This window comes from Zootoca vivipara, chromosome 8 (assembly GCF_963506605.1).
Source record: "Zootoca vivipara chromosome 8, rZooViv1.1, whole genome shotgun sequence".
NCBI lineage: Eukaryota > Metazoa > Chordata > Lepidosauria > Squamata > Lacertidae > Zootoca > Zootoca vivipara.
Genome location: NC_083283.1, coordinates 86037200 through 86064282, shown reverse-complemented (window position 1 = coordinate 86064282; position 27083 = coordinate 86037200). Strand labels below are relative to the sequence as shown.

At 42.0% G+C, this 27083-nt stretch overlaps 1 protein-coding gene across 5 annotated transcripts in view; it reads left to right on the top strand.

Annotated features, from left to right (window-relative positions):
• RALGAPA2 (Ral GTPase activating protein catalytic subunit alpha 2) overlaps window positions 1-27083 on the top strand; it is a 191263-nt gene that overhangs the window by 158253 nt on the left and 5927 nt on the right. For 4 of the 5 annotated variants that reach the window (XM_060278161.1, XM_035101980.2, XM_060278162.1 and 1 more), the window contains one exon: window positions 7704-7825. In XM_060278161.1, the coding sequence (XP_060134144.1) occupies window positions 7704-7825 (122 nt within the window). Of the gene's footprint in view, window positions 1-7703; window positions 7826-20038; window positions 20079-27083 lie in introns of all 5 variants that reach the window. The other variant, XM_035101982.2, reaches the window with a different exon arrangement.

Genomic DNA, 27083 nt, shown 5'->3' with positions numbered 1-27083 from the left:
ATTATTTTGCTGACTGAGCTTACTGTGCCGATTTGTATTGTTTGTTTGAATGTGATTGCTTGTCACAAACGGTGGGATATCTATTTTACAGATAAATAAAATGGGTTGAGAGCTTAATCAATGCAAATAAGAAATTAGAAAAGGAAATGTTTTTAATGTTTTGAGCTCGTAACATGTTGCAACAAATCATTGTGGAAACAGTGCAGATTACATTCTTATCTACACATATGTCTGCTACCATCAAGAAATATTTTAATTTAAATGAGTTAAATAAAATAAAAGTAAGCAACAATTAACAAAATTCATACTGTGTTTTAATGCATAAAAGATGTTCATGGGGTTCTTGTTAACTTTAGAAAGACTAGCTAGTGTAATTGAAGTATAACCACCTGGTAGGAAAATTTTGCAGTTAGCTGCCAAAAAAGACACAGACTCGGAGAGGACCAGGTGTTCTGTTAGGCCTTTCTGATTGTTATTGTGGCATAAACAGCATGGGTTCACAGTATGTTTAGGAGACTAGAAGCTGAGGACTTCCCCCCTAAAAATGATTCTTGGCTTCAATCAATGCCTCAGTTTAGTATACCAGTAACTCTGTATACTCTGGGACACGGGTGACGCTGTGGGTTAAACCACAGAGCCTAAGGCTTGCCGATCGGAAGGTTGGCGGTTCGAATCCCCGCAATGGGATGAGCTCCCGTTGCTCGGTCCCTGCTCCTGTTTTGGTCGGCCTGGTTAACCAATATCAGGAGGACAGGGCAAAGTTGTAAATTTTCCTTGCTCTCTCAGCAGTTTTTGATGCCATTTACCATGGTATCCGGACACGGGTGGCGCTGTAGTCTAAACCACTGAACCTCTTGGGCTTGCCGATCGGAAGGTCGACAGTTTGAATCCCCATGGCAGGGTGAGCTCCCGTTTCTTGGTCTCTGCTCCTGCCAACCTAGCAGTTCGAAAGTTCGAAGTGCAAGTAGATAAATAGGCACCGCTCTGGCGGGAAGGTAAACGGCGTTTCTGTGCGCTGCTCTGGTTGGCCAGAAGCGGCTTAGTCATGCTGGCCACATGACCCGGAAGCTGTACGCTGGCTCACTCGGCCAGTAAAGTGAGATGAGCGCGGCAACCCCAGAGTCATCCGTGACTGGTCAGGGGTCACTTTTACCTTTTAACTCTGTATACTACATTGGTTGATGCAGTAGCCTTCTTCACATGTCATGCTAAGGCAAACCAAACCATGGCTTAATACACACAGGCCCCAGGAGAAACCCACACTAAGTAATGGTTTAGCTTGGTGAGCCATGCAAGCCAGGCAATGTAAAAGAAAGCAACATTAGAACAGAAAAAGCTATACAGAACATGAACAGATCAGTAGCTCCAAATGGCTTAGATAGGTGAGCCAAGTGTTCCAAGGTTGTGTTGGCGAACTTCTGTATTCTCAAGGGCTGTTTTATTTTTAGGTAGCAGTCTAGAAACCCTATCACACACCCCATTACATCAATACTTATATTTGTGTAATTGCCAATAGCTTAGGTCTGGCATATAGGCTTTCTGCTGCTATTGCTGGTGAAGAGAAAATCTCAAGGTTGATTGAGCTGGGAGCACATTCCTTCATGGTCCCAGATATGATCAGTCAAATATTTAAAAACGAGAAGTGGGAGGTGGCAACTCACAGTGAATCATAACAGTCGCACCCAAATATAAAATCAAGGGTCTCTCAAATTTCTCCAACTGGCTTTAACCTAGTGGCATTCTTATATTTGCCCTTCTAATGGTTAAAAGGTATCCTTTGATTTCGAACCTGAATTGGTTACTGTCTAGTTCACAGATGGTGAGTCCATTGGCCCTTTCTGGCCCACAAAGCAGTGTTGTTCACCTTTAAAAATCAAATGATGTATTTTGGGATAGAGGAGTATATTTTCTTCTCGGGAGTCTGTCAAGGAAAATATATTGGTAATGCTTCCAAATGACAAATAAGCAACTCCATGAAACATAATCAACTTGTTAGATAGGTAATTAACTTGCTAGCGGATTTTGAAAAATATGTATTTCAGCAAGGCTGTTTAAAAAATAAAAGTCAAAGGTGTAAGATTTGGTTTCTGTTATATGTATTAATTATCATTCAATTATCACCTAGCAGGTTATTAAATAATAAACTATATAATTGCAGGACATGACCAGCAGTAGCTGTACATGCACTAATTTATCCTCAGTTTGCTTTAATTCTGGACCTTTGGAATGAAGTTGCATGCAGCCTTTTTCTGACAATGGGATCCTTTCAGCCTTGCATGAGAATCGACACCTGCTTTGCACATAGGCAAAGATTACAGGTACCGAATCCCCCTTAGTACTTGTATATCGGGGAAGTTACCATGGCATACTTCACAATCATGCTACCTAATTGAAAACTGTAGGTCACATTAAGATCTCACTTGATATGCCTTATGTGTTGGAAAACTCATTAATTCCCATCGCATCTTAGCAAAGCTTAATTTAACAAGCTGTTGTTTATGAGATATTAATACCATCATACGAAAGTCCCCCCTTCAGATTTAGAGGGTGCTTTTTTAGGAGGCTTGTGTGACAGCAGAACAGGCAAGTGATTGTGATTCTCAGATTTTTCAAGAGCACCTCTCCCCATCAGCTACTTAACTATTATATTTATTGAGGGTATATCATAGGAGCATTACGGATTCCAATCTTCTCTTTTTCACACTCATGGACTGTTTGGGGCAACTCCATACATTGTTGAACTACATGCATTTTATTCAGTATTAAATAGAGGTGGCCTCTTTGGGTCTTTATCCTTCCTTCCTACCACAAAGTGGACAGGTAAGTCCAGTCAAACTTGACTATGGGGTTGCGGCGCTCATCTTGCTTTTCAGCAGAGGGAGCCAGCACTTGTCTGCAGACAGTTTTCTGGGTCATGTGGCCAGCAAGACTTAACCGCTTCTGGCACAACGAAACACCATGATGTGTGCCAGAGCACATGGAAATACTGTTTACCTTCCTGCCATCGCAGTACCTGTTTATCTACTTGTGCTGGTATGCTTTCAAACTGCTAGGTTGGCAGGAGCTAGGACAGAGCAATAGGAGTTCACCCCATCGCGTGGACTCAAACTGCTGACCTGATCGGCAAGCCCAAGTGGCTCAGTGGTAAAAGTTATGCAGAGACATTGCCTGGCATAGTTCTTTGGGCTGGGAACCATTGTGGAAAATCCTAATGGCTTCTTGCTGTTTAAACTGAAGAACAAGGGGAGTTTGGGGGAAATCCTGTATTAGTGCAGCATGCTTTTGAGTAGTTGTTGGTATCTGTCTCTCTTGAGAAACAATGGAGTGAGCTTCCAAGAGTGAAGTCAGCACTGTGTTAGCAGCACCCAAGTGACCTCCCCATGGTGCAAGCCTGGTCAGAATGGGGGTAGCCAGGATTTTTGTTAGGGGGGCAGGCTTTTGTTGGGGGGGCAGAACCTCAGTTAAGTATTTTTATTGATTTGGGGGGAGGCTGCCCCCCTACACCCCACCTTGGTTACGCCCATGCTGGGCAATGTGGATGGAGGTCCTGGGCTGCTCAGATGACAAATCTAAAGGCTTCTTAGTACATAACCAATGGTACCCGAGGTTCCCAAGTGCTCATATTTCCGGGAAATTAAGTTGGTTGGGTCCAAGCTGGCAGTTGTGTGGAAGATCCATGATCAGGATATTTTGTTTTAAATAATAATAATAATGAGCTATGGAACAATGCTGATGTGAAGATCAAAGAAACAATGGGAGAGAATCAGGGGTGCCTTAGCCATAGAGGCCACAGGTACTGTAGCTATCTTTTCTCCCTCTATAGTAAATAGCAGCTTCACCTGAGCAGCGCAGTTTAGATCAAAGAAATAGTTCTATGAGTCCCACTCCTCTATATTCAAAGCAACCTACTGAATCAGTAGAGCGAGAGATCTAATCACTGATATCCCGTATCATATATTGTTTGGTCATCAGATCTTTGGGCGAGTGAAAGGGTGGGCAAAGATTTTTATTAGCAATAATTTAATGCATCCCCGCGACGGGGTGAGCTCCCGTTGCTCGATCCTAGCTCCTGCCAACCTAACAGTTCGAAAGCACGTCAAAGTGCAAGTAGATAAATAGGTACCACTACAGCGGGAAGGTAAACGGTGTTTCCGTGTGTTGCTCTAGTTCGCCAGAAGCGGCTTTGTCATGCTGGCCACATGACCTGGTAGCTGTATGCCGGCTCCCTCGGCCAATAACGCAAGATGAGCGCCGCAACCCCAGAGTTGGTCACGACTGGACCTAATGGTCAGGGGTCCCTTTAATTTATATAGGACATTAATATACTTTGACCCAAACCTGAAAGTGTGAATGGAGCAGGGGGGGAATTTGGGGGGGAGTGACCTTTACCCCTCAAACTAATTCTTAATTTCCTATTTCAGATAAGTTATCTAAAGTTGCAGATAAAGAGTGATTGTGTTAGAAGCTTCTTAGAAAAATATTAAACAACCTAAAGAAAACAAATCTAAAACTATTGCAAAACCATCTTATTTTTCCTGTATGTAAACTGCAGAATGATTATGTGGTACAAAGAGAGCAAGTCATTACTTTTTGCGTTGTTATTAAGCTATTGTGTTATCTGTTAAGCACTATCAAATTGCACTCATCCCAAGTGCATACAGAATTCCCCCAAAAGATTTTCAGTTAAAACTACACAGCTGTGGTTGCTATTAGACCATAACCAATGTTGTGTACTTTGCATTCAAAGTTTCACATCTAAATAACCTGTGAAGGATACTTTATAAGAATATGACATGGTGAATTTGTTTACAGTCTTCTGAATGCTGTAAAATTATGTTGAAATAATGTCCACAGTCTCTCCAATACCTTTTGTTTAAATTATTGAAATATTCAGTCATGTTAATGTTTACAGGTTAATGTGGTATCATTCTTCTTTGAGTTTTCTGCCTTTCATATAACCATCATAGTTTTGTGAAGTTTGTGACTGCAATCACGTATTTAAACTACCTGTGTTAAACAGATTTGTTAATTCCAGTATTCATATCTAAATGGCAGGTATTTGGAGAGTAGACTTAAAGTTCATGTTGTCCCACACAGCATGACTTTCTCCTCTTTCCATTACACTTGTCTCACTTTCTCCTCACTAATCTGTAAAAACATAATGTATTCTTCATCACAAGGGTGCCTCTAGGCATCATGTGGCTTAGTGGGGAAAATACTTGCTATTCTTATTCCAGCAGACATCAACCCACCTAAAAAAAGTACTGCTGTGAGAACCATGGGTAATATTGGGTGATGGTTATCAATAAAGTTAGCAAAGAGTAGACCTTAGTTTGTCTCTCTGTTACAGAAAACACTATAAAACTATCTGTGTTCTTAGTTACTAAATGTCTACAAGACTAGTTATGTGGCACAGAATGGTCAGAAACCAGGATAAAACATTAACATGTTAAAGAAAGGGGGGATAAGAGGAATTGGGGAGCGTTGGTGTTGCATGTTGCTCCCTACCTTGTGAGTGTGCAGGAAGGCTTTATTCAAATTGCTCTTTAATTGGAAAACCTCTCTGCTTTATGGTAAAAGAAACTGATCAATGTATGCAAACATCTAGGTATTCAGCAAATTTGTTGATTTCCAAATATTGTCAGGAAGGGATGCAGTTGCTCATCATTTTTTTACTCATGAACATTTTTATATGCTTTAACATTATTAATTTTATTACAACTTGAATTAATTTGCCAGTCTTGCTGCCTTAGGGTGCATTGTTTAAATTATACATGAGCATCTCCTCCATTTATTATGCTGGATATGAAGTCTTTTTCATAGGATTTTATTAGGCGCAGCATGAAAAGAATTTCCAGTTTATCTGCCTCCGTTGAACTGAGCCCATGAGCAGACTGCATACTACAAGGGCCAAAGAGGAATTGAGAGTGGATGGCAGGTCCACAGAGGTCCACAGGCTCAGGTGGTTTTCAGCCATAAGTTTAGCTTAGCTCTTCCAGTAATTTGTCACGCCTTGGTCTTCTCCTGCTGCGCCAGCACGTGCCAGCTTAGTGACAGAAAGTCTGTGCACCAGACGGCCACTCAGGCCTAACATCCTGCTGTTCAGGACCAGCGGCTTGCTGCGTCAGTGTGGAATAGAGAGCCCTGGCAACAGCCAAGTGCTGTGCAGAATAAGCATGTTCATAATGAGATGTGAATGGCATCAGTCAGTCCCTTTAGAATCGGTGCTAGGCGTGTGCCTCCTCTCATAGGAAGTTGGGGAGCCTATTCATTAACAAGAGTCACCAGGAGTTCAGCCTGTAACAGTGAAGCAACCCCAAATCACTGAGGCTAATGCTTGAACTGTCTGGAATGGGTTTTGAAAGCAGAAAGCATATAAAAATGTCATCAGGTACATTTTGCAAAATGCCATGCTCACTTTCATTCCTAAAGACACAGAGTTATTTGAAATACGTTTTCACTTTGGGGGCCTTCCATGTCAGGTTCCTTAATGTGGTGGTCAGTTAACTTGGATACTATAACTGAAACGGACTGCTGTGATTGTCCTCAAGGACATACCTTTGAAGCAATATATTATTGCTTTGTTAAAGACTTGCATTCAGTGTGCTACATTAATGATAATGACACTTTTCAGTTCAGATGATAGGAGTCACATAAAACTAAGCTCTTTTCTCATATTTAAAAATACTAGGAAACTCTAGAAACTTGTTCTTAAACTGAGTGACAGGGAATGACATTTCATCCTGGCTGAGTGTTTGAATTCACAAAGTTGTATGTGAGATACTTCAATCTGTTGTAGATTTTTTCAAAATGTTACCCTGTTGTTTGAAGTGCATGATTCACCTTCAAAGAAAACAGAAGCTGCACACAAAGAGAGAGATTTGCTCTCCCCTCTTCGAGAAGCTATCACAAGCAGGGGTCCTATTAAGACAGCTGGAAAGTTGCTTCAGCTTGTTACGCTTGTAAGTTTTATTGGTGACTGGTTTTTGATTATGCATTTGAATGGTGTGTGTTCCAGGTTGCCGAGTTTTAATTAAAAGGCAATACTGTTGGTTTTAGATGCTTTGTTGTCAGCATAATTAAGACTGAAGTGTATACACGCTCTACTTTTTTTAAAAAAAGAATTGAATCCATCAAGAAATAAGAAATTTCAGATGCATAAAATGAATCCTCTGAAAAAGCTTTAAATATGACTTTGTTATACTTTAGTATACTTCAATATTCTTAGGAATAATAGGTGTTTTCATACTTTAATTTTTCTCATCCTTTTCTTTCCTATGATCTGTAGCTCAAGTTTAAATATATTTACATTTTGAAAAAAACAATCTATTATATAGGAAAAATATATGTGGGGCTTCTATTGAGCTTATTGGCTATGGCAGTTTTCCTCATGGTTACATAATTATTTTCATTTCTCATTTATAAAGGTCTCAAATTTATTTTGTCAATCAGCCTTTTTAATGAAGAATGAAAAAAATACTACATTCATATAGTGCTTTTATTTAGCTGTCAGAAAAATGTTTGGGTGGTGGTTGTTTTTTGAGAAATACATTTTATTGAAGTCCTTAGAATCTTGTAGCTTTGTCCAAACCCTGACAACTGTGGCTTGATTTTATTTGGAAAATGCATAGGTTGAATATACAATAAGTTTGTTTGGCTTTGTATCTGTAAGAGTATGCATTTCCTTAACCTGTTTCCAACAGTTATGAGGAAAGAGCTCTGTATCTTGAAGCAATAATCCACAACCACAAAGAAGCAATGACATTTGAGGATTTTGCTGCTCAGGTCTTCTCACCCTCTCCCAGTTACTCCCTTAGTGGATGTGGTAAGTCTCATCATGTTGTTGTTTTTATTATTATTATTATTATTATTATTATTATTATTATTATTGCCACTGAGAAGCACTTGAGCAGCAGATGTACACCTGCTTTTCACTGATAAATGGTTGCAAATTTAAGAAGAGCTTTCTCCCTCTGAATTAGCTAATGAATATCAAAAGAAATGATGACATTCATTTTAATTTGTTTTGCATCAGAGCTGTTCACTCAGTTCCTTTCTTCAGCTATCCTGTTAACCCCTGAATCTAGCAAGGTTAATGAACTTTCTCTCACTAATGTGTTCTGGTTCATTCAGGAGTGTGGGCTTCTTGCTGAGCTGAGAATATGTTGTGGAAAAGCTATTCGTGAATCAGTGCATACTAATCGAAAAATAGCTCCTCACAGTAGAAGCCATTGCTACTAATGCTAAATGGGGATTATGCTTCTGCAGTGCTCGGACCAAGGATTAACACTGGCGGGGGTGGGGTGTAAGGGCAGTGTTTTGTCAGACAATCATAGTGGCAGTATGTGTGCATTCTACACATCACAAAGCTTTCAAAGTTAGTTAAATGAGTTTATTTTAATTATATTTACATGTGTGCTTTTTAAAGAAACCTTTTGTTTTGAGGGTTCATTTCATAATCCATTGCTGTCGTGTACAAGGAGAACACGAGGTTAACCAGATGGATTTCTAAACATAAATTCCTTTATTCCCTGTTTATACCCGTTTTGTGAAACTGACTCGTTCTAATTATATTATGATGCTGCATTGGATTGTTGATGGATTATCTCAAACCCTGGTGAATGTTCTGCGTGTCTGTTTTCTTTCTCTCATTCTAACTGATCTTTATATCTGAACTAAGAAATATAACAGAAATTAAATTTACTGAAATGAATCACTTGACAAATAGAATCAGACACGCATCACTGTTTAACATTACTGGCTTCAGTCCTTGAGCTTTTCGAGCTTTGTTAAGAGATAAGAGGTATTTGCGTGTACTTGTCCTGGTCGCCAATAGCAGCAGGCAGAAGGCTTTGGAGATAAGCAAGCTGGCAGAAGCAAAGAGGAACCAGTGCTATTTACATAATCACACCTCTGCTTCCTGGAGAGGCGTCAAGAGACAGGAATGGCCTCTATTGATCTTTGTTGAACTGGAATACTAAACAACATTAGAAAAGCTTATAAGTAAAGCTTTGATTAATATTTTCATTATAAAAAATGTGGAGCAGCTATGAAATAAACCACACACTCAAATACTCTTGAGACAAAATTGTGTCATTTGTTGCATAAAAGTATCATTCTTCTACTAATTTGGATATTATCAAGAAATTTAGCTGGTTATGAAATTGAAAATAATAACAGAAAGCTTTGGTTTCTTTTTTTAAAAAAAATCACCTACTTTAATTCACTTATCATAGCTACCTTTGTGTAATTCTAGCATGTATTGGACATTGTGAAATAATAAAAGTAGATTCATTGGGGTCAGTGAACTAAGAACCAGTCTTGCATCCTGCTTCAGATTAATACAAGATGTTAAATAACACACCTGTGTGTTTTGTATAATTCCCTTTTGCTGTTCTGAGGTTTAAGGAGCTGATCCTTATGCCTTAAATGTTTAATATCCCACCAAATCAAGACTTTACAACAACTTGCAATTTATATTTTAAAATAATTCAAAGTGCAACAATGTTATGAAAAGATAACTAAAATAGCAGCACAAGCCAGCAGCATTAAACAGATTTAAAGAAGATTAGAAGTCTGGCACCAGAAACACATAAGGATTTGGCTCTGCACGAATCTTGCTAGGGAACAAATTCCAGAAATGGGATGCGCCACTGAAAAAGGCCAGTTTCTCCAGTTCCATTTCTCATCTGCAAAGGCAGAGCTGGAGAACACAGGATTGACAATGACTTCAATATTCAGGTGGATTCCTATGGCATTAGAGGATCGTTTAGATACGCATATCCTAAGTCATAACCAGATCCTAAATTTCAGGGTTTCTAGAGCAATAGAGGTCAAAGAGAACAACAATTACCAGACCTTTAGAAGGCATCTCAAGGCAGCCCTGTTTAGGGAAGCTTTTAATGTTTGATGGATTTCTGTATTTTAGAATTTCTGTTTTGTTGGAAGCTGCCCAGAGTGGCTGGGGGAACCCGGCCAGATGGGCGGGGTATAAATAATAAATTATTATTATTATTATTATTATTATTATTATTATTATTATTATTATTAAAAGGGGGTGTTCAAATGCAGAAATTTAGCTGCATCTAGATAAGAAGCTATTTTATAACTGAAGTCATAAGCTTTTTTTCTGAACTCAAGTTCTGAAAGTATAATGAAGAAATTCAGTTGAGCAGTTAAATTTGATCCTATAAAATTCTAATCCATATGTGTGCCTTCATTTAACTTCATTTTGTAAGACTGTTCAGTGCTTGGTGGGCTAAATACAACCTGCCCAGCCTGACCTGAGGGGTGGAGAGAGGCTGCAGGCACAATGCTCCTAGCTGCAGCTCCTCCATCCCCTGTGTCAAATCTGGGAGGGGGAGGAGAGGCTGTGGGCGCGTGAGTGGCTCCTTCTGAGCCCCGCCCCCTTGGGGCATGCCCTGCCCCTACCCCTGGGCGGTGTTTGGACACACTCCACCACTGGCTAAATATATACGTAAACAGCATGGTGGAACCCACTTGCGTCAGAAATAGGAGGATAGCTTAAAATGCACATGTATTATGTAGAAGATGCATAAACATTTCTCTATGATACATGATTTTAGTGTTTTTATATTTGACCCAGTTAGTTGACTATATGCTAAATATGAGTTAGCATAGCAGTGCAAAGGGAATACTAAAAAGGATAATGCAATTCTAGACTGCATCAACGGAAGTCATGGTACCACTCTATTCTGCCCAGCCCATTGGGTTTAGCTCCCATAGTAAAAAACAGTATTTGTACTATAACAGCTAATACACACATGCATAATTGTGTAGTTGTGGTAAGCCTTAGTAACCAGAAACAATGTTCCATAAAAGTTCAAATAACTCAACAGTAACCAGATGTTGTTAGCGGGAGTTGCTGGAGTTTGTAATCGAAGTATGTCCAATTGTCAGGGATGCTGAATGTAATCCAACAATATCTGGATTGTAATCCAGATTGAAGTGTTGTCAAGATGCAGATGACACCAGCCTCCATATCTCTCTTCTATCTGAATTGGGAGAAGTGGTTGAGGTTTTAGGCTGCTGTTTGGATCAGGCAATGGGCTGCATATAGGCCAATAAATTGAAGCTGAATGCTGAAAAGACACGGGGGTTCTGTTTTCTGAGTTCTCTTGTTTGCAAGATGGCGGGACAGCCTGTTCTGGATATACAGCTACACCAGGTCTGCCATCTATAGCCCCTTTTGGATAGGAATGACTTTGTCACTATGCTCCATGCGCCGGTTAGATTGGATTTTTGCAGTGCACTATATGTGGGGCTGCCCTTGAAAATGAGTAGGTCCAAAATGCAGCCACCAGAATACTGGCTGGGGTTCCATTTAGATAACATATGAACCATGTTTTAAAACAACAGCAATGGTTTCCAGTTTGTTTCAGGGCCTAATGCAAGGTGCTCATGTTCATGTTTAAAACTCTTAAGTCTCAGGCCTCAAATATCTGAAAGATATCCTTCCCTACAGACCGTCTCCGGTCTTAAGGAGGCTCTCTTTGTAGAAGCTCAGGGAAGAGGGCATCCTCTGGTAGCCCTCAGAAGTGGAACTCCCTCTCCTCAGAGGCGTGTCTGGCAACTTCACTATACTGTTTTTGGTGAATGTGAAAAATACACCTCTTTAAGCCAACCTTTGGCACCTGAGGTGTATTTTTTTAGAACCCACCCTATTTTTGTGATTGTAAGTTACTGTATACTGTTTTTAATATTGTATTTCACATTGTTGTAACCTGCCCTGGAACCTTAGGGTGAAGGGATAACAATATAGCAGGGGAAGGCACGACGTTGGCTACTCCTGAAATAACTTGATGCAGAACTACATAATAGAACATTTTAACCTAAAATTCATGTGCCAGAGTTATGTGGCATCTAAAAATCCATATCCAAAAACACATTTTTAATATGTAAATTGTAGTTGGTCCTTCAGAGGGTTAACTGAAATGGGCACACTTGACTGCTGAGAGGACTGATCTAATCACAGTCCTATCCAAGTGCATCTGTTCATCATGAGGTCATTCACGTGCATGCTAATGATTTGAAAAATAAAGAATAATGCTCAGAAAAAAGAAAGCTAATGCAACTCTCTTGCCAGTTACACGCTCAGACTGCTGTCACCAAACTTAAGAAGAAACTGTGGAATTCACTGTAATTTGCTGATAAATAATTTGTTTACTATTTAAATAGCATGGCTGTTTTGTGGATCTGTGGATATCACATAGAACAGGGGTAGGCAACCTAAGGCCCAATCACCTTCTCAATCCAGCCCACAGATATTCCGGGAATCAGTGTGTTTTTACATGAGCAGAATGTGTCCTTCTATTTAAAATGCATCTCTGGGTTATTTGTGGGGCCTGCCTGGTGTTTTTACATGAGTAGAATGTGTGCTTTTGTTTAAAATGCATCTCTGGGTTATTTGTGGCGCATAGGAATTCATTCATTTTTTAACCCCAAAATATAATCTGGCCCACTGTCTGAGGGACAGTGGACCGGCCCACGGCTGATAAAGGTTGCTGACCCCTGACATAGAACGTTCATGAAGATTTATGTTAAATGCAAATTTGATTGTCCAGATTTACGGTAGCTAATTTTCCCCAAGATCAGCTCTTTGTATAAACTAAGCATGTTGATGGGGAGTGATAATGTGCCCACTGGCCCTGCTCCTGACGTTGGATGCCATGGCCTTCATGTCAGTGTGGATGTTGAAGGATAGGTGTGTGTTGGTGCTCATATTGTTTTGCAAAGTATAAATTTGGAAAACTCAGTTTTAAATGTAAACTGAAACAAATTTCTCCCCCATCCCTGCAAGCAGTGAATGTGCCAACTCAAATGTGCTGTTTATGGCATGGTGCAGTCTTCTCATGCAAGTGTGTTACCGGTATCTCAAAATTTGCAGTGGGGTCTATTCATAAATCCCATCTCTCCATTAGGATTATACAGTATCATAGAGAAAGATTCTAAATTTTATGCTTAGAGTGGGGCTTCAAGCACACCATGCGAATGTTGAAATAGTGGTAGGCAGGTAGTATATTTGCACAAGGAGTTACCACATGTGCAAGAGCTTTTCCATTTGTTTACTTCTCATTTTTCATTATTCTCATGAGGTTTCAGAAGTACATGGGATCAGTGTTAAGCAAGATGATGGCCAATAAATTGAAGTTAAGTCCAAACAAGATACCTAACTTAGATTTGATGGTGGTATTTAGTCAGGAGATGCATTCCCCCAGAAAGAGCAGATCTGCAGATTGGGACTATAGCTTTATTGCTGGATGCCAGAATAGAATGCAGAAAGTCCCAGCAGCTTGGTCTGGTTTGCCATATGTGGTTTCTCCTGTACAGAGGCATAGCGTGGGGAGGGCTGGGGGAGCCGTCGCCCCAGGCACAGTTTTTGGAAGGGCGCAGAGCATTGTGAGCCGCTGCATCCTTCTTTTTTTTTTTTTTTTAAAAATATTTTTATTAATTTTCCAATTAAAACCAATTATATCACATTCAATATTTCAAATTATACACATATATATATCAATCAAACCGAATGTTATGCCAAATCATCTAAATAATTTATTTTTGGGTTCCCATGCTTCAAGAAATTGGGAATTCCTCGCAACTGTCCACTGCCGTCTTATTTCTAAAGTTCAAATCGTCCTCCAAGCTCATAATATTCCAAATCTTCCCCTTACAGTCACCTAGATGTTTTCCACTTTCATCCGATTGTTCCAGCTGCTGAGATAAATGTCAAACGAAGTTTCACAGATGTTCTTTCTCCTGTGTGAGTTAATCAGTCCAGCCTCCCCATAAATCTTCTTAGTGGAGCTCCCTGTTGCGACGGAGTAGCAGCGCCATCTTAAAAGGCTCAAATCACTTTCATTTTCTCTCATAGCCATGAAGATTTACGATTTATTTATCTTTATAGAATTTACAGCTTTTTCAGGCAGGAGACCCAAACATCCAACCATGAACTCTTGGTAAATTAATGGATCTCCTTGCCCTATAGCTGAACTTAGCTTCAGGTCGCTGCTCCAATTTAAAGTGCGTCACAGCTCATAAATCCTCCGAACGCGTCCAGAACTCCTTCCGTCTGACTAGGGGGGGGCTTTTCTCATCGGCAACTTCACATCTTTAAGAAATATGCTCAGTAACAACAGCTAACAAAGTTCAACTCACACAGTCTTTTGCTTCTCTTTCACTCCAAACAAGCCAGGACATCGCGTCCGGGAAGATACGAGGCAAGCCGCTGCATCCTTCTTAGCTGCCCTCCAGCTGGAGGGCACCCAAGACGAGCACAGCAGCCCAGGTGCCCTGAAAGCCCAGCGCCACTCGCAAAAGCAGCACAGGGCTGGACTCACAGGGTGCCTGAACTCCTATGTCCCCCAGCTGCCCTCTGGTGGCCGAAAAGGATACAACAGGCACGTGGGTTGCCATCTGATAGCAGGGCGCCAAGAAAAAAGGCCCTTTGGTTATGGAGTCCACCCAGAAGGTTCATTGGTGCCATCTTTGGTATCTCTTTTTTGCTCCATTTTTAAAGCTGAAATTAACTGAGATGGATTTTAACTGACATTCTAAGTGTACATCTACTGTGTTTAAAAATCACTATTTTCTTGTTAACAAACCCTAATAATATTAATAATTATTAATAATTATTAATAATAATAATTTATTATTTATACCCCGCCCATCTGGCTGGGTTTCCCCAGCCACTCTGGGCAGCTTCCAACAGAAAAATAAAATAAAATAATTGATTAAACATTAAAAGCCTCCCTCTACAGAGCTGCCTTCAGATGTCCTCTAAAAGTCTGGTAGTTATTTTTCTTTTTGACATGTGGTGGGAGGGCGTTCCACAGGGCGGGTGCCACTACTGAGAAGGCCCTCTGCCTGGTTCCCTGTAACTTGGCTTCTTGCAGCGAGGGAACCGCCAGAAGGCCCTCGGCACTGGACCTCAGTGTCCGGGCAGAGCGATGGAGGTGGAGACACTCCTTCAGGTATACTGGACAGAGGCCGTTTAGGGCTTTAAAGGTCAGCACCAACACTTTGAATTGTGCTCGGAAACGTACTGGGAGCCAATGCAGGTCTTTCAAGACCGGTGTTATGTGGTCTCGGCGGCTGCTCCCAGTCACCAGTCTAGCTGCCGCATTCTGGATTAATTGTAGTTTCCGGGTCACCTTCAAAGGTAGCCCCACGTAGAGCGCATTGCAGTAGTCCAAGCGAGAGATAACTAGAGCATGCACCACTCTGGCGAGACAGTCCGCAGGCAGGTAGGGTCTTAGCCTGCGTACCAGATAGCGCTGATAAACAGCTGCCCTGGATACAGAATTAACCTGCGCCTCCATGTACAGCCTTGAGTCCAAAATGACTCCCAGGCTGCGCACCTGGTCCTTCAGGGGCACAGTTACCCCATTCAGGACCAGGGAGTCCCCCACACCTGCCCGCATCCTGTCCCCCCCACAAACAGTACTTCTGTCTTGTCAGGATTCAACCTCAATCTGTTAGCCGCCATCCAACCTCCAACCGCCTCCAGACACTCACACAGGACCTTCACCGCCTTCACTGGTTCTGATTTGAAAGAGAGGTAGAGCTGGGTATCATCCGCATACTGATGAACACCCAGCCCAAACCCCCTGATGATCTCTCCCAGCAGCTGCATATAGATGTTAAAAAGCATGGGGGAGAGGACAGAACCCTGAGGCACCCCACAAGTGAGAGCACAGGGGTCTGAGCACTCATCCCCCACCACCACTTTCTGAACACAGCCCAGGAGGAAGTAGCAGAACCACTGTATGACAGTGCCCCTAACTCCCAACCCCTCTAGACGGTCCAGAAGGATGTTATGGTCGATGGTGTCAAAAGCCACTGAGAGATCCAGCAGAACTAGGAAACCGCTCTCACCTTTGTCCTTAGCCCGCCAGAGATCATCAACCAGTGCCACCAAGGCAGTTTCAGTCCCATGATGAGGCCTGAATCCCGACTGGAAGGGATCCAAATGGTCAGCTTCTTCCAGGCGTGCCTGGAGTTCCAAGAATGGAAGATTTGATACTATTCATACTTAAGGATGGGGGTATAAATCTTACCATACATAAATAACTAAATAAATGAAGATTTCAATCCAGCGTTTTGAAAATTGTGAATCCCATGCTATGGATCATTCAGGAAGAAATTGAAAATAAAGCTGCCATTATACAAATCTATGTTCAGTTCTGGTCACCTCCCTTTAAAAAGGATGTTGTAGAGTTGGAAAAGCACAACAAAAATGTTCATGGGACTGAAGCAACTCACTTTTGAGATAAGGTTGCAGCATTTGGGTTTTTTTAGCTTACAGAAGAGGCAAGTAAGAGGAGGCATGGGGGACTTTCTGCAGCTGAATTGGGGAAGGAAGAGGTGCTGCAAGGAGTAAAGAGGGAGGAGAAGGACCATTGTGTGACATGGGCGTAGCCAGGGGGGCAGCTACCCCTCCAGAAGCCAAAAAGGGGAAAAAAGCTATAAAACAGCTCGGCGCAAAAAAAGCAGCTGTTTTATTACACAGCAGCAGCAGTCCCGCTGCTCCTCTGGCACTGCGGCGGAACAAGCGCCGCCATCCGCCTCCCTCCCTCCTGTCTCGGAGGGGCAGGACGCGGGGGTGGCTCTCTTGTGATGTCACCCTCCCGCGCCCCTCCCCCCGCGGCCGGTCACGCGCGTCCTGGGTGAAGGTCCGTGCCGGCTGTGCCGGCGCCGAGAGGCTGCAGGAGCTGAAGGGCCATCATGGCCGGAGAAGGCGAGCAGCTCGCCCCGTCCCCTTCACCAGGACCCAGCGATGGCGGCCAAAGCGCGGGCATCCGGGCAGCCCCCTGGGCTGTGTGGCGGTGCCGGGCAGCCCGCTGCCCATGAACCTGTTTGCGGCCTGGGAGGTGGACGGCTCCGGCCTCAGCCGCGTCCCGTGGTTAGTCCTGCCTTCCTTGCGCTCGCTCCGGCGGGCCCTGCCGCCCCGTCGAGGCTCCGCCTTCCGCAGCCCCAGCCGGGATGCTCACCCTCCAGGGGGCGTGGACGTAGACCACGCCTCCTGAGGGATCCCTGCCACGTCATCGCCAGCCAGCCAATCGGGTGGCTGGGGGGCGTGGTCGAGCCCCCGTGGCTTGCCTGCCCCCCCTAGTTTTGATCCTGGGTACGCCCATGTTGTGTGATGTTTGAAGGCACCCAAAACTTTTTAAGACAGCCTGTGCTATTAGACACATTCTGTCTGTACAAGCATTGCAGCTTGCCACATGGAACCACCCTTCTCCTCCCCAACACTGTTCTGTGGGTTCTTCTGAATGCCCCCACCTGAGACGATTTCGGGAGGTGTGAGAAGGAGAGGGGAGTAAGCTTCATTATGCAAGTGGGGTTCATTAGGGGAATCCACCCCAAGTTCTTATTCTATGTATCAGGGAGGACATTATTAAAGTAAGAAAGGGGTATAAATCTGCTCTATTAACTATCCTGTCATCAATCTTTGCTTTGACTACCAATCCAAGCCAATATTTTTGTTGCAACTGCTTGATACTTCCAGGGTCATGTTTTCCGCCATGTAACAAAGCCAGAGTATTATGAATATCCTATCAAAAGTAACCACAACCAAATTTAGCTGCAGATGTAATATATTGGTTGCATCTTTTGAAAAAGCTACACAAACACACAATAGACTCTTTGCCTATTGTATATGCAGGAGCAAATTCAGTGGTTCAGTGGAGCAAATATATTTACTTAATCAGATAAAAGGCAAAGTTGTTTTCCTCCAGTTCAATTGATTCAGTTCAATCAGATACTATCACCTCCCCATGGTAATTCTTATCCATCTTCTGGGTCCATAAAGCCGGATGTATGTTATCACATTCATTTCTATGGCAACAGACTGATTACAAACAGAATTATGACTTCTAAAGGACCAAGAAGCAGCTGCTCAGAGAGGAAAACATATATTTGGGTCTTTCCTGGCAATAAAAACCCTGCACTTTTCTTAGTGTTTTATTCATTCTAGTACCATGACTCCATAGCATGATCTATGTCCCTGTGCCATGGAATGAAGGTGTGTTTATTATTTTGTTTATTTATTCCATTTATATACCATCCAGGGGTGTATGGAGTGTTAGGGGAGGGGTAGTTCCTCTGGTGGAGAACACTCCATGCTCCTTCTGGGGTAGTTTGTCCACCTTTAGTCCCCGCCCTGTACTCCACTCTCTGTGGTTCCTAGAAGCTGTCAGCATGTGACAGCAGCCACACTCTAGGAAGGCATACAAGGCACCACCCAAACATCTTAGGGACTCATGTTTGGGTGGTGCCTTGTATGCCTCCTTCTGGCAATTTCAGCAGCCAAACATATTGCTTTGCTTTCCTGGGCAGCCCAGGACCTCCATACACACTGCCCAGGCTTGCACCCAGGGAGGTCACTTTGACTTCACCCCCAGAGGCACACTCCATTGTCTCTTGAGACAGATGGATACCAACAATACCACCCATAAGTTCTATGGACAGTTTACAGAAACATTAAAAATCTGGGTTGTGTTTCACCTAACCAGTCCTGTCAGCAATAAAGTTATTGAGATTTTAAAATATTTTTTATATTAGATGAGATTGTTACTATTAATGTTTGATGTTTTATTATGTTTTTATATGTGTTTGAAGCCAACTTTGCCTTTTACTGACTGGGTTGCCCCAGCGTGGCACGCTGTCAGTTTGGCGCGGTATTAAAAAAACAAACTAGTTTGTTTTTTTTAATTCCTCAAAGTGCTTCCAGCAGGTGGAGTGTAGAAAGTAGTCAGTGTCAATACAGAGGTCCTTTCTAGAGAGAGTTAAATGCAATTACAGGTGGCAGCTGCCCAATCAGTTTACATATAGTGGAAGAGGTTGTGTTGTTATTATTGCCTACTTTTCTGTTTCCTTTATTACCCCTCCCCCTGCTTTATGCCCCAACTTCTGGCTCCAACAGAAGATCTACATGGTGCATCTTACAATCATGTACTGTATTCTAAAACAAATTAAAATCAAGATTATGAAAAAGCAGTTATGAACTGACCCATGGGAGCAAATGGAGCAAACAGCACGCAAACCTAGTGGTGGGAGGAAAAAATAATTAAATAAGAGGCTGGGGGGTGATCAATGGTCTTCAATGTCTGTATACTAATGCACAGAGCATGGGAAATAAACAAGATGAACTTGAGCTCTTGGTACAGCAAACTAAATACAACATGATAGGCATCACTGAAACCTGGTGGGACGAGTCTCATGATTGGAATGTAGTAATAGAGGGATACAATCTATTTCTGAGAAATAGACCAAACAGGAAAGGAGGAGGAGTGGCGTTATACGTCAGGGATGTGTATACCTGTAAAGAGATCCAGGATTTAAAACTTCAAAGCCATATTGGGAGTATCTGGGTCAAAATTAAGGGAGAGAAAAATAACAGTGCTCTCATCCTTAACCCTTGAAAGCACAAAATTAGGGAATTAGTACAATTTTGCACATAAATGAGGCTGTGTATGCTGGTACATAAAATACTTTTTACTCTGTTTTTGGAATTGTATAAAAACGGAAAGCTAATGATTCTATGTATAGTTTTTCCTTGAAATGTAAGTATGTGTTTGATAACTATACTATTTAGCATGAAGTTCCTTATAGCTGCCTGGCAAAGACTCAAGCTGATAGAGGATGTAAAATTGATTAGTGTCAAATGATGGAAGATTTTTGTGTGTGGTATAATTTATGTGGTACAGGAATATGCGAATAATACATACATTGTGAAGGGAGTGGCTTTTTTAATTTCTCCTATCATAATTTTCTGCCTCATTGTTTTTCAACCAGCAGTGGTGGGATCTGTCTGTGGAAGTAATTTACCACCTACCTCTCACTCAGCAATAGTGCTAATGTTCATTAGTTCCATTTCCAAATGATAGGCGCTGAAAGTATAGTTCACACAACTTGTGTTTTTTCCCATTAATAACTGTGTAAGTAATGTGTACAAGGCTGTCATTAGAGCAGCAGGTGCTCTATTCCCATATTTACATGATTTTGTGTTCTTTCCCTTTAGATTAAAATATGTAAAGATCTCATTACAGTAATTGAGAAAGGTAAGAGGTTGCTCACATGGCGTCATGCTCAATTTACTAACCAGATTCTTTCTGTTGCTTGTATAAAACTGAAACATCTCTCATTTATCTGGGTTGGTCTCTTCCTTTTTCACTGGGTGTTGCACTAGCAACAAGGGACCCTTCGTATGCCCCCACCCCAAGCAGCTATACTAAGAATCCCATATCCAGCTCTCTTTGCCCCTGCATGTCTAAGCTTCACTGGGAAACCCCCCCCCCTTTCTTTCTTCTGCTCCTGCTTGCTTCAGGCGGAATCTGACACCAACACCTGCCATGGTGGAAAATGTCTTTGTTGCTTTGCACTTCTGTTTGAATTGCTGCAGGGGAGCCAATGGGAGTTAGGTCCATTTACTTTTTTTGTTGCCTAAGCACCATGGAATAGGATCTTGAGATGGTGCAGATAAGGAGCGGCACGTGCTGTGCTGGCCCTTTGAGTTAGCTCAGCTTAATAAGGGGCGCTTTTTCTGGGAAGGGCAGATTGCTGAGCTTGGGCCCATGAATGGAACAGCTGGGGGAGGAAAAAAGAAACAAAGGAAGGAAAACACAGGCTGCCCTGAACCTGGCAATTGGGGGTGCGGTTTCGGAGCTGGCCACACGCCAGGTGTGACCTTTGCAGTCTGCTTGGTTCTGCTTGTTTGGGTAATTTCCAGTGCAGTGCTGAAAAGGAAGGAAGCTGCCCAGCAGCAGAGCATTGCTGGCTGGATAGGCTCAGTGGCTGGCTGGGTTGCTGGGGCGCTGAATTAACTCTTGCAAAGCTAGCTCACAAATAAATAAATAAGGAGGCTTAAAGAATAACCTGTCAAACGGCCAGCTCATCAGGTTAATGGATGATTCCTCAATGCAATCATACATCAGCTGAAACACTTTTCAGGGTTAGATTATCTTTTTGTAAGCTCTGGCGCTTAACTGATATCCCTAAGGGAAGCAAAGCATTTGTGTATCAAAAGGGAATAGGTGTTCATTAGTAATACAAATATAACTCATTTATTCTTTGATCTTAAACACATTATTTGGAAGTAGTTCCAGTGAAATCAGCAGCTTATTGCTTCCTAGGACTACGTTTTTGAGTCAGGCTGTACATTTTATTATTTTCAGAGGGTGACCTTCTTGCCAATGTGTTCTTCTTAGAGCATAGAATTGTAGAGATGCTTTCTGTTGATTGAGATGAAGGCATAAATGGGCTTTGTACCGAGCACTTTCTCACTGTAATTTTTATGTTAATACACTGTTTATTTTGCTGAGGCTGAGGGGCTGCTCTGTTTCTTTCTCTAAAGTGAACTGGAATATGAATAAAGTTCCGTACTTCTGGGGAGAAGCAGACTCAAGTCAAATTTGTGACAGATGGCTTGCAGGTGGAATAATTTTAATATTTTTTATAAAAGACTTTATCTTTTGCAGTTATTTGCTTATTGTGCAGCTGTTTTCTCCCCATCAATCAAGACCTGTTTAAGGGGAGCAATGAGACTGGTTGCATAGTTAAGCACTTGGCAGAAGAAAGGTTTGACTGAAGGAATGTGCAACTTTGAAAGGCTGATGGAATGTTGTGCAAGTGATTACAAGTTGCAGCTGCCCTTTCCTGCACATGCTTGCCTGTTTGCACTGTACAGCTTTTCATATGCACAGGAGTGCTCTTGTTGTGTGATTGCATGACTGTTACATGAACTTACTCATTTGAGGGAAATTGTGCTATTTTGACCATCTGTCACTCTGCTTGGCTTCAGGAATGTAAAACACTGCACCTCCCTTTTTCTCTCCCCAAGGAAAAACCAAAGCACCTTCCCAGTTCTACAAATATCTACATATTTTGCACAAAAATATTTGCATATCCAACCTGTGTTTTGCTTGCCTTAAACTTTTTTTACTTTCATTATTTAAGTATATGCCTTTAGTATATGCCTTTAGAAGGCATCTCAAGGCAGCCCTGTTTAGGGAAGCTTTTAATGTTTGGTGGATTTATGTATTTTAATGTTTTGTTGGAAGCCGCTAAGATTGGCTAGGGGAACCCGGCCAGATGGGTGGGGTATAAATAATAAATTATTGTTATTGTTATTATTATATGTATGCATATATAAATGTTTAAAAGGCTTCATGTACTAGCCTCCCAGAGCAGTGTTTCCTTTTCAGAAGGGGCATCACCCAGTGGTGGATCAAATGTTTTGCATGCCGAAGGTCACAAGTTCAATCCTTGGCATCTCCAGGTAGGGATGGGAAAGACTGAAACCTTGGAGAGTCAGCCAGTGTAGACAATACTGAACTAGGTGGACCAATGGGTCTGACTTGGCGTAAGGCAGCTTTCCCTGTCCTTACATTAGTGTTAGCCTCTTAGTGTTAAGTGTCTACTTTTCATACTACAGTAGCCTTTAATCCTTGTTTTCAGTGATGCCTCCAGGGCATTATCCTCCTTTCGTTTTGCCCCCAAACATACTGAACATTCCAAAGTTCAAACACACCGAACTGAAAAAAGCTAGCAGTTTGTTGCCTTGCAGGACATGGGAAAGGATCATTGTCTGGAAAAGGTTTTTGAAAGGGAAGAAATTGGTACCAAGGCCTTCTCGGTAGTGGCACCCTCCCTGTGCAAGGGTATAAAGAACTACCGTACATAACCTTTAGAAGATATCTGAAGGCAGCCCTGTTTTGGCAAGTTTTTAATGAGCGGGGTATAAACAGTAGTAGTAGACGTATAGTACAGTATTACCTGTTGCAGCTTGAAAGCACATCTTTGTAGAATAAATGCACATTGTGAGTCATCTGAGGATAGACAGCATGAAAAGGTATGACAGAGGGAAAGGCGCACACATGGAAATATTAGACACCCATTCACAGTCACAGTGGCACAAACCATTCTATGAAAGTACATCATTCCAGCTAGCAGATGGCATACAGACTAGGTTCCTATGCTTTTGCATGGAAGAGAGAATTTTGGCTGTCTTCTCACAATGAGTAGTATGATCAGAAAAGCAGCATCTGATAATGCTTTCTGTTGCCTCTGGCACCTTTTGAGTAGTTTGGTGATGCTTACTCATAAACGGTGTTTCCGTGCGCTGCTCTGGTTCACCAGAAGCTGCTTTGTCATGCTGGCCACACGACCTGGAAGCTGTACGCCGGCTCCCTCGGCCAATAACATGAGATGAGCGCCGCAACCCTAGAGTCAGTCACGACTGGCCCTAATGGCCAGGGGTCCCTTTACCTTTACTCATGAATAGATCGACTAGAAATGGAATCCTTCCCAAGAATCCAGTCTTTGCTAGTGAAAACTGCAGCACTTCCATTGACTGAGAATGGCTCTGCTCCTGGGGAATGGTTAAAATCTTACCAACCTGAGCACACAAACTAGGGTGCTTTATCATTGATCCACTGGCATCCATTTTTAACTCTTTAACTCCATCACATCCCTATCTGGATCCCTCCCACCCTGCCCTGCTCACTATTTACTTTCTTTTAAAACAGCATTTCCACAATTACTAATTGTGTATCACCGTGATTTTTGTTTTGGCCTTCTGCTTCCTGAAACCAAACCCTGAAAGGGAGTACTAGACAAGTACTGTGCCTGGAGCTTACTGTGAGTGGCACTTACTTTACAGGGGACCTCTCCTAGGAAAATAGCCAGAGTGAGCAGGCCTTAAGCTACCTGCCAGCATGGGTGGGAAAGGGGTAAACTAGGGCCACAGCATGGGGGAGAGTGTTTCCAGTTGGCTTGCAAACAGAGATATGGAAATGGTGTGAGGAAAACATGCCTTGGGACTGCCAAGCTAAGAGCAGGCCCATTTTAATATTTCACTAGGAGTTCAAAAATGCTTAAGGTTCCATATGATCCGTATGCAGTTGGTTGGGTCACAGTTTTCATCCCATAAATGAAATATTTGGCTATCTACATATACTGACTGTTGAATCATATCATATTTGTTTTTATTTTTCCTAATGATAAATGGCCACTACTGTAACTGTTGCCCAATTGTGTGACACCATTATGGCAGACCCACTCTCCAAAGATCTTTCTGTTATCTCATCCCAGGCTACCTCTCGTAGTAAACTGGCATGATGATAAAGAGCATGGGAAGTGTGCTGTCACACAAACAGATCATGTGGTTGGGCTGTGAATCATCCTGGCATTCCATCAAGATGAAAAATTATACAAAGTTGAAAACATTAATTTTCAACACTTAATAATGCTGCATTCATCTGTTCCTGTAAATGGGGGTGGGGAGTTTGAAGGCTTTTAGGCTCCTACACAAAAGTGTTAGCTGCTATTGCTGGGATTCTTGCCTTGCCTCTTCATTCTCAGGGGAATTGCTATGTAGGAGTTTGACTCAGTATTAATAAAAATATTTATGTGAGAGAGTTGCAGGAGATGGACAACGTTGTTTAAAAGCTCTTTACTAGGAGAGGGGTGATGAAATGGCATTTGCATTTGCATAAGTCTCCTGGGACTTGTCAAAGCCACAGTAGCAACAACTGTGCTCGATTGCAGCATGCATTCTAATGTTCCTTGGAGCATTGATAATAATTGTGCCAGGGAACTAAGTACAGAAGTCGCATGCTTACCCTCTCCTGCGTACATAATATGCACCCTCCTCAAATGTGTTCTAGCTTTTGAGTTGAGCAGAAGTTACTGCTTCTCTTTTCAGTGAGATAAGATGAGATTTAGGCTGCAATCTAAACATACTTATTAGAGAATAAGCCCTCTTGAGCACAGGGGGGAATATACTGCTGAGTAAACAGGCATAGGATTTCACTGCAAGTTCTGAATATAAGTCACATGGGCCTTTGGAGGATAACTGACTTGGAGCTTATGAAAAATATTTAAAGTTTATATATTGCCATTTTGTGTAAGTTCCCAGGCAGTCATCCTCCAAAAGGCTATATGACTAAAATTCAGAAGTTGTAGTGAAATCCTTGCAGGTAATTTTAAACAGACATTGTCTCAAGTCCTTCAAGGAATCAGAGTGTCACACAAAGTTCTGAAATGAAATGTGAGGAGGAGATTTGGGGATGGGGTCCTTAATTAAATTCCTTGAAGAAGGCACTTTAAAATATTCACGGGATGAAAAGAACAACCAGCCTCAAACACGAGTTTACATTATTATATTTGTCTTCAACTGTCTCATAACTTGAACTTGCTTACATATTGAAAGATTAGTCAGTGGAAAGAGTTTGTTTTGCATTCCAAGTCAAGGTACCATGTGAATTATACAGTGGACACCTTGAACTTCTAATGTTGAAATAAGACTGAAAGCCAGGAGGCTTATGTTGTGGCTGTCTCCAGGCCATCTGTATAATTTTTTACATTTTCCTGAATTTCAGCTTGCAAAAGCATCAGTTCAAAGGCTTACTACTTTAACAGAATTAGTGTACAGCTTATGTAGACATAAAAGATAACATAGACATGACCAACCTTTTCAGTGAAACACTTCCATTGGTTATGTTGCCTTTGTTATATGGATGTGTGTGCATGCTGATTGTCTAGGAATTGCATCATGTGACAGCAGCAAAAAATTCATCACCCTCCCTGTTAGCAGCCTAAAGCAGACAATACATTTTATACAGGTGCCTATCCTAGTTCTTTTTCAGCAGCTTTAAAACAAGAAAAAACAATCTAACACCACAAACGCTGCACAAGGGACATCAGTATTACAACCTAGTTTGGGAATCAGAGCTAGATTATAATTTTGAAACAACCTTGCCGTGTGTGCCCACGGTGATGGGCGCTGAGACACATAGCCCAGGATCTTTCTTGGCAGGGAAATGTAACAAACAACCACAACTGAGGTCTATCTTTGCAATGGAATATGTGGACAAATAACCATCCCACAATGGAAGTTTAAAAGCTTTATTTCCTCATTTTACACAGCTAGGGCATCTTCTCCCTGATGAGAGGTTACCCTTGGGGAAAGGGAAATAGAAACTGGAGTGAAAGAATTAGCCTACCTAAGCAGACTAACCCTCCTCCACTAAAAATCCCAGCCCACAAGGAAAAATAGGAAAAGGGTGAGATGTGAGAAGAGATGCTGCCTGTTTGGGTTTTGCTGTGTAGCCTTCTCCAACTTGGCTCTGAGAGAGAACTAACTTTATAGAGTTACAGGATGGAGCAAAGTCCTATCCCTCAGGATCCAGAATGCCACAATATTGCAAAGCAAAGTAGCATAGCCCAGATTGCTTGCATCTTCACACCTCACATCCACTAGCCCCAGTCTCACTTACTTGCTTTCTAGCCACTGTAAGCAAAAGTTATTCATAACTGCACACACAAATGTGTCTTTTCTGCTATGCTGTTGCCATGGGGTTACTGGGGTTACTAGGGTTTGACTAGGGCTTTCTCGAGGCTAGATTTCTTCTGCAAAAAGCTTCATTAGTTTACTAGCATCTTAAACATTTAAAAGTTAAAAGAGTTAATATTAAGAACAAGTGATTAACCGCAAGGATATGTGTTTTTAAAGCATTATATGTAGTAAAGAATTAATATCTCATAAGCATAAAGGCTGTAGGATGCCAAATACACAAGTTGGCCATAGTTTTCCTGCTTCATTAGGGTTGGCAACTTACTAGAAGCGTGTTTAAATAATACAAGATGCATTTTAATCATTACAACACCACAGCCAGATTTTGGACTTCCCTGACAATGATTTGCAGTCCTCATGAGAGGGTATGCAGCAAAATGTCAGTGCACTCCAGTAGCCAGAGCTACTGGATTTGGCCAACCATGCCACAGGCTTGATACAAGAAGAGAATAAAGGAAGGCTGCAGAAGGAAGCCTCTATTCCAAGAAGAGAATGAAGGAAGCCCCTGGCACCACCCTCAAAACCACTCTGGTAGGTCAGGTGAACCACCATAGCATTGTGCAGGGCAGAAAAGGGGAGACTGTTCTGTTCAGCAAGCAGATATTATTGTGCTGATGAAATGATCTCTGTAGCATTATGTTGAATTCCACTCTTATGTATGTGCATTGTTTTTAATTCAGTGCACATAGAGCGCTCTGAAGTGGTACAATCC